General features: G+C 36.2%; 1 protein-coding gene across 2 annotated transcripts in view; it reads left to right on the forward strand.

The window, feature by feature from the left end:
• The window catches only part of YTHDF3 (YTH N6-methyladenosine RNA binding protein F3), a 40,971-nt gene extending 29,787 nt beyond the window's left edge, over positions 1-11,184 (forward strand). For both annotated transcript variants that reach the window (XM_003935528.4, XM_003935529.4), the window contains exon 5: positions 8,079-11,184. In XM_003935528.4, coding sequence (XP_003935577.1) covers positions 8,079-8,102 — 24 coding nt within the window. In that variant the 3' untranslated portion in view covers positions 8,103-11,184. The remainder of the gene's footprint in view (positions 1-8,078) is intronic.
• The last annotated feature ends 1,509 nt before the right edge of the window (positions 11,185-12,693 follow it).

Below are 12,693 nucleotides of genomic sequence, written 5' to 3' on the forward strand. Positions count from 1 at the left end.
TGATCGGCCCATCTCGGCCTCCCAAAGTGCTGGGATTACAGGCGTGAGCCACCGCGCCCGGCCAAGTTCTGTTCTTAACTGTGCCCCTATTCAACAGACAAATAATAAAGGGTTGCAGTAGAACTCAATCTACTTGGAGGTTTATTTCCCCTCTGGAGGTTTTTGTAATTCTAGAACCTCATTAAAATATAAATGTAAGTTTAAGAAATTTGAAGCATTGATTTCCAACCACAGAAAACCTCTCCATCTCCAAAACATAATCATTGTTCTTTCTCCCTGATGACTGTATACTTTTGAAATTAGTTTTACAGTGCAGAATTGGTTTGTTTCCTTTATAATTTTATCTTTGGCTTTTTTTTTTTTGAGATGGAGTCTGGCTTTGTCCAGACTGGAGTACAGTGGCGCAATCTCAGCTCACTGCAGTCTCCGCCTTCTTGGTTCAAGCAATTTTTCTGTCTCAGCCTCCCAAGTAGCTGGAACTACAGGCGTTCACCACCACACCCAGCTAATTTTTGTATTTTTTAGTTTCACCATGTTGGTTGGGATGGTCTCGATATCTTGACCTTGTGGTTCACCTGCCTTGGCCTTCCAAAGTGCTGGGATTGTGAGCCACCGCGCCCAGCCTCTTTTGCTTTTTTAATGCTGAAGGATCCATCCTGTTCTTGGGACACTGCATACTAGAAGCTTACCTAAGTATTATAGCACTTTAAAGATGGACATACGTGCAGGCTTTTGAGCAGCTCGGGTTTTAGCTGTTAACTGTTCTTGTTCTAGTCTTTTTTCTTTTGAGATGGAGTCTCATTCTTGTTGCCCAGGCTGGAGTTCAGAGGTGTGATCTTGGCCCATTGCAGCCTCCGCCTCCCAGGTTCAAGCAATTTTCCTGCTCCAGTCGCCTGAGTAGCTGGGATTACAGGCGCCCACCACCACGCCTGACTAATTTTTTTGTACTTTTAGTAGAGAAGGGGTTTCACCATGGTCAGGATGGTTTTGAACTCCTGACCTTAGGTGAGCCACCTGCCTTGGCCTCCCAAAGTGCTGGGATTACAGGGTTGAGCCACCACACCTGGCCCTTGTTCTACTCTTTAACGTGAACTTTTTTAGACCTATCAGCCACCTATGCAGATTTCATTCCTGGTAAGTCATTAATTTTCCTAAATAATTGAATTTATTGGATGTTTTAACTTCATTGTTTGTTTATGAACATTGTCTTTCTCTTGAAACATGCACACTGTACTTTTTTCTTTTTTAAAAAAAGATGAGGTTTCACCATGATGGCCAGGCTGGTCTTGAACTCCTGACCTCAGGTGATCCACCCACGTCAGCCTCCCAAAGTGCTAGGATTACAGGCGTGAGCCACTGCACCTGGCCGTTTTTTTCTTTTATTAATTTTAAAATGCAGTTTGCTGGGCATGGTGACTCATGCCTGTAATGTCAGCAGTTTGGGTGGCTGAGGCGGGCAGATCACCTGAGATCAGGAGTTTGAGACCAGCCTGGCCAACATGGTGAAACCCTGTCTCTACTAAAAATACAAAAATTAGCTGGGTGTGGTGGCAGGCACTTGTGATTCCAGCTCCTCAAGAGGCTTGAGGCACGAGAGTCGCTTGAACCCGGGAGGCAGAGGTTGCAGAGAGCTGATATCGTGCTGCTGCACTCCAGCCTGGGTGACGAGTGAAACTCCATCCCCCCCCTCCGCCCTCCCCCCAGCCCAAAAAAAAAAAAGAAAAGAAAAATGGAGTCAGATATATTCTCTGACTTTAACTTTTGGGTGAAATTTCGGTAACACTTTTATCCTTATAAACAATAAAGATAAGTAGGACAACCAACAAAATAATAATACCTTATATTATATATATATACACACACACACATATATTCATATTTCTGCAATATGATATTATTTGGTAGTTGTAGGCAAGTTGTAGTTTTCTAAATTTAGTGATGTTTTTTAAAACTTCAAACGTTTCAAGAGATAACAGAATTTCTGTATATTCTTTTTTCATTTTCTCTAATATTAACACACAATCATAGTACATTTATTTAAACTAAGAAGTGAACATTGGTGCAATATTATTGTTAAATAGATTACAGAGGTTTTCCAGATTTTCACTGTTTTCTGTCTTTTTCTAGGTATAGATCTAGGCTGGATACTAACATTGCATTTAGTTGTCATGTCTTCCTTACTCTCATAAGCTGTTACAGTTTCTCTCTCTTGCTTTGTTTCATATTACATTTTTAAAGAGTACTTGTCACGTATTTTCTAAGAGAGCCCTCAGTTTTGGTTTGGCTGATGTTTTCTCATTCGACTGGGATTACGGATTTTTGAGATTATACCACAGAACTGATGTTTCCTCTTCATCTCATCTTATAGAACTTATTGCTAGTGATCTTAACTTTTGCATAAAGTGGTGTCTGCTATGTTTCTCCACCGTAAAATGTTGTTTTCCCCTTTGTATTCTCTGTTCCTAGAGGCAAGTATTGCACTGTGCAGCCTACACTCAGGAGGAGGAAATCAAGCCCCACCTTACTGCAGAGGAATATCAAAGACTGTGAAATTTGTTGTTATCACCCTTCTGTTGTTGTTTTTTCTACTTCTGGAATATTCATTTTTGTCTTAAATCTGTTCTGTTCTTATTTTTTTCTTTGTGCCTTCCGTTTCTTTCTTTCTTTCTTTCTTTTTTTTTGGGTCAGGCTGATCTTGAACTCCCGACCTCAGGTGATCCGCCCGCCTTGGCCTCCAAAGTGCTTGAATTACAGGCGTGAGCCACCATGCCCGGCCTGTGCTTTCCGTTTCTTTCTTCTTGCTCTGTGATGTGAGGTATTTCTTGGGTTTAATATTCTACTCTGCAAATGAGGCAGTGACTATTTCTCCCTTAATTTATCTACTGAATTTTTGAATTTGAAAATCAAGATTCTAAGCTACAAATTTTATTGTGTGTTTGTTGCATTTCTTTTTTTTTTTTTTTTTTTAAAGATGGGGTTTCTCCATGTTGGCCAGGCTGGTCTTGAGCTCCTGACCTCAGGTGATCCACCCACCTTGGCCTCCCAAAGTGCTAGGATTACAGGCGTGAGCCACCATGCCCAGCCTCTTGTTGCATTTTATATCAAATATCACATTGCTTTCTCTCTCTCTCTCTCCTGTTTTTCGGATGTTCGCTGCCTTCTTTAGCAGTTCTGTTTTATTGTTACTTAGGTTCTCAGTGTTTATTTTCCTTTTCCTTTTTTCCTTTTCAATGCTGTGGCCTTAGATACACAGTTACTTTTTCCCTTGTGGGTCATTTAGGCTCAGATCTGTTTACTGAAATATTACTTATGGTGATAAACCTATAGAAGATTACACGGAAAATAAGTCGTTTATCTGTTTTGTCTTGTTAGGGGCATGCAGTAGGCTCCGCTTAGGACATTGAAGGTCTTCGTTTTCAGGCTCTTTCCTAAGTTTGAAGATAAGGGAAGTCTTAGCTCATGTGTAAACCTCTGTGAAAAAGACAGGAGTTGGCAGTAAACTACTTTATGGGCTCATTTCCATATACCAAATTCTGATCTTCATTCTAGAATCCTATGCTGGTCTCCAGTGTATTTCCTAAGTTCAGGGTAGAGAGGAAGCCCTGTACCACTCAGTTTTCCTCAAGAGATTGATCCTTCAAATTTCAGAATCTGTCTCAAGTGTCTAAAACTATACCTAGGAGCTTAGTCCTTCTCCGGGTGTATGGCTGTTTTTGTGTAATTTAGGTTTCCTTTATCCCTGAGTTACTTTCCAGCAACACACCAGTACATGTGATTATGATGTTAACTATGTAATACCTCATTATGTAATAACCAGTACATGTAATTATGATGTAATAAATGTGTAATACCTCATTATATAGTAACATGGAAAGTTAGTGGTATCATTGATATAGCTCATTCTTTCTTTCTTTCTTTCTTGTTTTTTTTTGAGACAGTCTGTTGCCTGGCTGGAATGCAGTGGTGCAATCTTGGCTCACTGCAACATCCACCTTTGTGGGTTCAAGCAAGTCTCCTGCTTCAGCCTCCTAAGTAGCTGGGATTTCAGGTGTTTGCCAGCATGACCAGCTGATTTTTGTGTTTTTAGTAAAGACAGGGTTTCCTCATGTTGGTCAGGTGGGTCTTGAACTTCTGACCTCAGGTGGTTTACCCACCTTGGCCTCCCAAAATGCTGGGGTTACAGGCATGAGCCACTGCGCCTGGCAGCTCATTATTTCTTAGTCTCACATTTTTAGTGGTCTGTATGCCCATAGATATTATATTAAAATATTTTAATAGTAACACTCTCGGGCAGAGTCCATCTTGGTAATATAAATGTGGGTTTTTTTGGGGGGGGGGTCTTAAAGCAGAGATTCTTAGAAAATTGATCATAAACTTTTAGAGGACTTGAGTTCTGTTGATGGACTTTTACCATGCACAGAGGACTTTGAAATTTGTATTCTATCTGGACATTTTTCTCCTGTCTGCAAACTCATGTATCCAGTTGCCTATTTGACATCTTTAGTTGTCTCATAGCAGCCTAAATTTAATGTAACTCATGTTTTTTTGCCTGCTCCAAACTTTATGATACCAACTCTCTTTTCAATTGTTTAGGTCAAAAGTTCTGGACTCCTCCTTGATACTCATTCTTTCCAACCCCTTATCTAATCCATTAGTAAGTCTTGATGGCTTTGCTTTCAAATGTATACTGAATCCAAGCACTTCTTACTAACTCCACCTTTTTAAAGTTGTTAGTTTTGTCTTAACCATTCAGATTTACTGGCATATTGGCTTGTTAACATTTTCATTTACTAATAATATTAATAAGCCTTTGTATCTAGACTTCATTTTTAAAAAATCAGTCATTTGGGAGACTTTTCTATTGTTTTTTTTTTTTTCCTTCTAAAACACAGGCTTTTACTTTTTTTTTTATTTTTCATTATATTTTTGGAGACTTTTAGAACCATGTTTTAGAATTTCCAAAGTTGGGTTTTTCCTTGTTACCTGTTATGTTTCCAAAATTGATGTCAGAAAATGTGATCTGTATGATACTAATTTTTTGACATTTATTAAGATAGTTGCTCATTGTGTACCTTGGTAGGTTGTGTACCTTGTAATAATTTGTCTCAGTTTTCTGTATTCCATATACTCAGTCTGTATTTTTACTAGTGAGTAAATGTGTTGTTTTCCTGCTGTCTTAGAAATTTGTCAGCTTCTTCTTGTACTTGACAACTTATTAATATATTTAAAATTGTAGTTTTAGTTTAGTATTGTTATAACTTTTCAAAAACTGTTATACAGCATGTGGTGACTATTTTGTCTCCAACAGTGGGTTTTGACTTAAGTCCACCATCTGATATTAGTATCGTTGTATGAATCTTTTCATTAGCTTTGTGTTATTTTATGTCTCTACTAATCTTAACTTCTGTTTCTTTATGTTTAGGTTTATTTCTTATAAATCATGTATAACAGGATTTTAAAGTTTTCTTAGCTGATACCTGGTTTCATCGATGACCTTGCATTTACTGTGACTCCTAGTTTAAATTTGTAAATGATATAAATGCTCATTTCTACCATCTTATTTTGTGTTTTCTAATCTAGATTTTTCAAACTCATTCTTTTCTGTCCTTTTGGGGCATTTCCTTTATTCTCCCCTTGTCCATTGAGTTGGAAGTTATACATTATATATATAGTTGTATTATATATGTAATCTGTATATGTTAGTGATTTAGTTACAGTACATAGTTGATTACTATTCAAATTGAAACAGCATAACAAATGGTCCTCATTGTTATATCTGATCATCTCACTTGCATTAAATTAGTCTTTGTCTAACTTATGCTTAAAAAGAGTTGCATTTTTTTCCCCTGTAGTTTCTAGGACTCTTCATGGAGTTGAGAAATTTCTCTTAAGTTTTGGTCAGTTCTTTTATGGGGAGAATGAGCAGTATACTCTCACATCTTTTTACTTCATTTCTCTATATATTTCATATCTAGCTAACTAGAGTGTGCTTCCAAATTGCTCATTCAAAGTTATTTGTTTCCTTCAGCAGTGAATTAAACTTTCTTTATGTTTCAACTGGTTTGTGAAACGTTTTAGGACCTTTGTAAACTTAGACTGCAGCTTCATGGTACCAAATTCTTGTTTTATCTTCTTTTGCTGATATTGTGAGATTTTTGTTTTTGTTTACTCTTTTGAAACATGTGCTTAATCTTGTTAGCTGTGTCTGTTTTTGTTATTTTTTATTTTTTATTTTTTTGAGACGGAGTTTCGCCCTTGTTACCCAGGCTGGAGTGCAATGGCGCGATCTCGGCTCACCGCAACCTCCGCCTCCTGGGTTCAGGCAATTCTCCTGCCTCAGCCTCCTGAGTAGCTGGGATTACAGGCACGTGCCACCATGCCCAGCTAATTTTTTGCACTTTTAGTAGAGACGGGGTTTCACCATGTTGACCAGGATGGTCTCGATCTCTCGACCTCGTGATCCACCCGCCTCGGCCTCCCAAAGTGCTGGGATTACAGGCTTGAGCCACCGCGCCCGGCTTGTTTTTGTTATTTTAATCTTTCATTTCGGTGTATCTCACTGATACTCATTAGTCTATGAAATAGTTTCTTTTATAGTTATGTAGTAGGACATTTCTTTTATTAGCTTTATGTATGAAATAATGCTCTTCAAGTTCCAGGAATGTATTAAAATGAAAAAGAAAGGACTTTTAGTAACAAGGAGAACTGAGGTTCTCTTTGAAATTTAAAATACAGTTTTTAAATGGTGTCACAGAGGATGGAAAACTAAATTGACCCCTTGTAAAATATGATTTGTATTTATTATAGAACATGTTTTACCCATTTACAAAAATAAAAAGAGAGTAGCAAAAGCAAAGTAAGAGTCTTAAAATGTGTTAGATGCCAGTGGTTTCCAAAATGTGGTATCTGGCCCAGCAGTCCAGAATCACCTGTGAACTTGCTAGAAATTCAGATTCTCAGGTTCTGCTTCAGAGCTCTGGGACCCAGATGTGCCATCCAGGTAGGTGACTCTGATACTTGTTTTAGAACCACTAATTTACACATTAAATCAAGGTTGTACAGACTACTTGATGTGTTCAGTTAATAGGCATGTACAATGCCAGTCATTTTTTAAAAATCGGAAGTGTTAATAGATAAATACTTGGTTACTAATAAACATTAACTCGGTTTAACTTTTCAAGGAGTTTTTGCTTTCTAAAATAGGAATTATAATTTTTATATCAATTATGTTGTAAGCTAGCATTCAGGTGAATTTGTCTAATACTCATCTTACTTTTTTTTTTTCTTTGAGATGGAGTTTTGCTCTTGTTGCCCAGGCTGTGGAGTGATCTCGGGTTATGGCAACCTCTCCCTACTGGGTTTAAGTGATTCTCGTGCCTCAGCCTCCCTAGTAGCTGGGATTACAGGCATCTACCATCATGTCCAGCTAATTTTTGTATTTTTAGTAGAGAACAGATTCATCACGTTGGTCAGGCTGATCTTGAACTCCTGACTTCAGGTGACCCAACTGCCTCGGCCTTCCAAAGTGCTGGAATAACAGTCATGAGCTATGGCGCCTGGCCTCATCTTACTTTTTAATGTGAAATGTTATAGGTGCTGAATGAAAGTGTAAGATACAGAGGAAATTTGTGATTCAAAGTATTTTATTTATTTGAAATTTTCATTGAATGCAATTGTACTGCAATTTAATGCAACTTTTATCCTTTTTCTCCTACTCCTACCTCAGCCAATAGTTTTTAATCTGTTTGACACCTCAAGAACAAAAACTCATTGAAAGGACTGAAAAGACATTGTTATATTCTCACCGTAAACAAAATCCTGTGGGACGGTATAGAGGTGGAGAGGATCTATACTCTCCTGAAATAGGTCTTTGTGTTTGGGAGTTCTTTATTTAAAGTATTTTGTGGAAATGATCTCACTATGGTATATAGAGGTAATTATCAATTGTTTTGAATTACTTGAATTGTATGTGAATAATATTTGAATTTTATGTGGAGATGATTTACATTATATATGAATATAGTTTAAATCTTTAAACAATGGGTTTTTCGTTATAATTCTTTCTGTTTTTCTTTCAGGAGAGAAATAGAAACAAACAATAATCGTATGGAGATGTCTTGTTAAAATTACAACACTAATGATGTAGACTCTGGAAATGCCTAATAAGTCAAAGAAGACGTTATTAAAGCTTTTTTTCTGCTTAAGGTGACATCTTTGAACACTTTAACACAAAATTGACTCTTGTAATGGTTTTCATCATCGCATCTGCCCTTATACTCTCACCAAACACACTTGAGAACTGTAACTTCGTCAAGCACTTTCTGTCCTGAAGCTTTTACCAGTATCTGCTGTCTTTTGTAATTATGCATCCTAGCTAAGGCACAGAAGACTGAATGAATGCAAGGATTCATTAACTCTTTGAATTTGTTAAATACTAACAGTTAACCATTAGAAGTGGTTCAATGATGTAAGAGTCACACTGCTTCAACTTTTTCTTTGTTGTAGTTTTTAAATTGTCGATTTTTAGCTATTTGACAGATTAAAAGCAAAATAATCATGCCATATTTAGTCCTGGAGTTCAAGTCTAAATGTTTATGTGAAAAATTATTGTAGTAAACTTTTAATATGGCAAAGCAACCTTAAGCTCTATTTTAGCCAAATGAAACATAATCTGAAATTATATTAGAACATTTCCCTTGTCTTCAAACTGTTTGGTGTAACAGAATATTGATATGCAGCTTGGTGGATTTCACCAGTTAATGCACATTCTTCTTCCCTCCTCCTCCCATTAATATGTATACTGAAAAATGTGCATTTGTCTGAGGAATTATTTTGTTTGCTACCACTTAATGAATCTCAAAATTTTGAGTAAATGTACCTCAGTCTAATCAGACTTTTTATGACCTTTATAACTACATTTAAAACCCTTAATTCCTATTTCTGGGTGTTTGCGAGCCTGATTGCTATCATGAAGTAAAAATTTATTACTCTAGGTATTCACTAGCTAAATAAACATAGTTCTTGTTTAGCAAGCATATATTGTTCCTCAGCTCTTTTCTCCAGCTTTTGCAGTGTCCTGGCATCCTTAAAATACTTTGAAAATATGGCCTTGATCCATGGATTAAATCAGTATCTAAGTGAATGTGTTGATGTTTTATTGATCAGATCTATATAAGTGGGAATACAGCATATATCTGGATATTCTTATAGTTATCTTTTTAACATCTTATTTTTTTCATTAATTACATATCAACATTAATTTTGTATCTTGAAGCAAATTGATTTTGTATAATTAAATGTGTCAAGCATCTGTATTAATTGATTTGATGGCATAAGGTTATGAAAATAATGTACTGCCCCAGGTATTACTATTTCAAAAGGAGAAAGCTATGTAGACAGATACATTAAGGGTGAAAATAGCAATACAGTAGTTTTGAATACCTTGATGTTTTGCATTACTTCATTTATGTTTACATCATGTTTAGAAATGTTTTCATTTACTATGGTCTTTGGTCACTTCAGCTCAAAAACCTAGTGATGGATATTTCTTTGAGGCTTTCATTTATATAATTTTGTTTTGTACAGTGTTTTTTTAAAAATGTGCAAATACTGTACTCACGTGAAAAAATACAGTATTTGTAGATAACCATAGCTACTACACAGTTCTTTGGTAGTCCTAGTGTAGTTATATCAGTGTTTACTGAAGGGAACATCAAAATATTAATGGTATATTATGAAATAAAGACTTTCTTAAAGGAAAATTGCACCTATTTTACCTTTTTAAGAGTAAGCCATGAAATCTTGTAACATGTCTCTTAACTATTTATAATGAAAAGTGGCATTTGGGTATAGTCACCACAGCAATGTTCTACATCCCTGAAATTACATAGGTAGGACATGTCAAAGACGACTGTCGTCATTCTGGAGGTCCTATTAGAGAATACTATAAAAGGGTGACCTTGTAGGAAGGATCTGAGTCCTCCCCTTGAGGTTCTCTTTTTTCTTGGTGCTTTATTAGCAACTCTGGATATTTTTATAAAACTAGTTACATTATAAACGGTTTCAAACGTTTAATTTACATTAGGTTTTTATGTAAGAGTGTCTTGGAAGCACTCAGCAAGCAGACTGACTGCAATAGACTCAGACATGTGAAATGTAATTGAGAGTCTATTCATGGTGAGGAGTACATCCCAGTGCCTTTAACCTGGATTTCTAATCTTAAGTGAAATGGGTGCAGCATTCCTTTGGAAGAAAAAAAACACCATTTTTCTTTTCAAGTGATAATTTTGTGTTTTACTCATGTAAGTTTTCTCCAGAGCACCCACCTTCTCTTCCTTCTTGGTCTGTCATTATACTGCAGAATATTTTTCCTCTAAATGAAATTATTGCAGGTTGTCTCAAGCACAACCAACTGAATGTCTCTTAACTATGGGGACCAAAAGGGAGAGAGCCTGGGGTCTACAAGAGGAGACACATCATCAAATGTTTGATCACAAATTAAGACATTATTTGGCCCAGCAAATTTCTTGCTTAATGTTTTTTTCAAGTTCTGGCTTGAATATTTCTTATTAAAGCAATTTTATGTGGGTATTTTATTTTGAAAGGTATTATAGTTTGTATATTTAACAGTAAGGAGGAAACTGTAACCAAATTAGTATTTCTCTATACATACTGGTACTTGAAGATTCTTTTCAAAAGAAACCCAGCCTTTTCCTAATTTTAGTACTTAATTTCTCTTTTTAATTTAAGTGATCTTTCTAATTTGAAAGCTGTGTTCTTTTTGAATACCATGCATGGGAGTTAAGCTGATGTTAAAACAGTTTGCAATAAAAAAAAAAAAAAGAATCAGCTTAAGTCATTTAATCATTTCAAGTGCATTCTGCATCCTTTAAAAATAAGTTTAAGAAATTTAAGAGAATTGTGTTTTCATTAAGTTTTGCATATCTTTTGTTATGCCATGTAAATTCCCTTTTTCGTATGATTAAAGGAAGGTTATGATAAATTGATTAGTTCATTTACATTCACTTGTAGCAATTACACGAGAATTTGAATTTTGTCGTGTTTGGGTTTGTTCATTCCTGTGAATGATGGTACAGTTAGGTGAGATTTTCTGTTATGGTACCCAAACTCACCATTTGGTCCTCTTTAATCTTTGAGGGTTTCAATAAAAATTGTTCACTCCTATCTGTGTTCTTTCCATTTTATCTTCATAAATATGTATTGCTTGCCAGAAAACGTAACATTTTTGCCTACTCTGTTAAGGATTTCCTGATTGACATACCTTTCACATACAAATGGATTATATCACTCCTTCTAGTTGACTATTTAAGTAGAGGAATTAAACAGAGGGAGCATAACAGTTTACCCTATTTCTTGTCCATTCCAGGGAGCTTATTGACTTACATGCTTTTAAACCTAAGCCTAGAACAAAAGAGAAAGAGAAGACCTGTTTATTTTTTGTAGCAGGAGGAAATAGTGGCAGCAGCTAATAATCCTAATCCCCCATTCTTGATACCAAGGAATGCTTTTCTAACATTGTCTACAGTACGCCTTGAGATTGATAGGGTTTTTGTGGCTAGGATCATGGTGACTTTGGATGATGCACTTATTATTGCTGGGCTCCCTAAGGTTATTTGTTGAGATAGGAAAGCTACAGAATTGTTTTGTGTTGTCAAAATTGGCAAGCTGCATATAAAACTGCTGGTCTGTGACCTGGGTACAAGCTTAAAGAATCACTCTCGGTGCCTATACTGCAGCAGCAGCAGCAGCAGCCTCAGAATCCTCGCTTTTGCTACTGGTTGTCTAGAGAGAACAAGGGTGTATGTCTCATCAGCATATTAAATTGAGGCCAGTCAGTCATAGTTGGAGCCTAATTTGGCTTGGCCTTCGTGATACTGGATTTAATCATTCTAGTCTATGAATCAACATATTCTTGAAGTCAGAAGTTAACTGGCCAATTCAGTTATCTCTGCTTTCTAATCACAGTACTTGCCATTGCATAATCTTGATGTATTGTTTTCTCATTTCTCTTGGTGCAACAGTGAGAAAAAGAACTCTTTCTCTTTCTCCCCCCCCCCCCCCCCCCGTATGTAGTAGTGGCAGTTTAAATATAGGCTGTTTATAAATAGTGCACCAAACAATGTATTACCTTTATAATTTTAGTTACCTGTATAACATTAGGACTAAATGTAAATGAAAAAATGTTTTTGCAAAGCTTAGTGCTTTGAGGAAGTTTATGAATGCAAGGTTACTGGAGTATTCCCCACTTTTTCTGCCACCCTACATGTTTCTTCATAGAACACACCTAAAGATTTAGATACTAGAATGTTTCTTAAAACAGTATTAGATATTTCTAAGAGACCTGTCTATAACCAGAGTGGAATTACTGTCTGGGGGAAGATTGTAGTATTGGGAGTTGAAAGACCAGACCTAGTTATTTCTAACTAGTAGCCTTAACACTGATCAAATCGTTTATTTTTAGTATCCATATTAATAAAATCAGGAGGTTGGAGTAGAAAGCATGTAAAGTTCCTTGCTGTTCTGATATTTTGTAATTTATTATTTAAATAGGTAGTTTTGTGGGCTAGGCTTTATTCTAGCACTGGTGAATTATTTTTAAAGTGATGCTGTATATATTCATACATAACACCTGTTGGTTTCCAAATATGATGTTACTTGATTTTTTAAGAAATA

This window comes from Saimiri boliviensis, chromosome 15 (genome assembly GCF_048565385.1).
Source record: "Saimiri boliviensis isolate mSaiBol1 chromosome 15, mSaiBol1.pri, whole genome shotgun sequence".
In the NCBI taxonomy this organism is placed as follows: Eukaryota; Metazoa; Chordata; class Mammalia; order Primates; family Cebidae; genus Saimiri; species Saimiri boliviensis.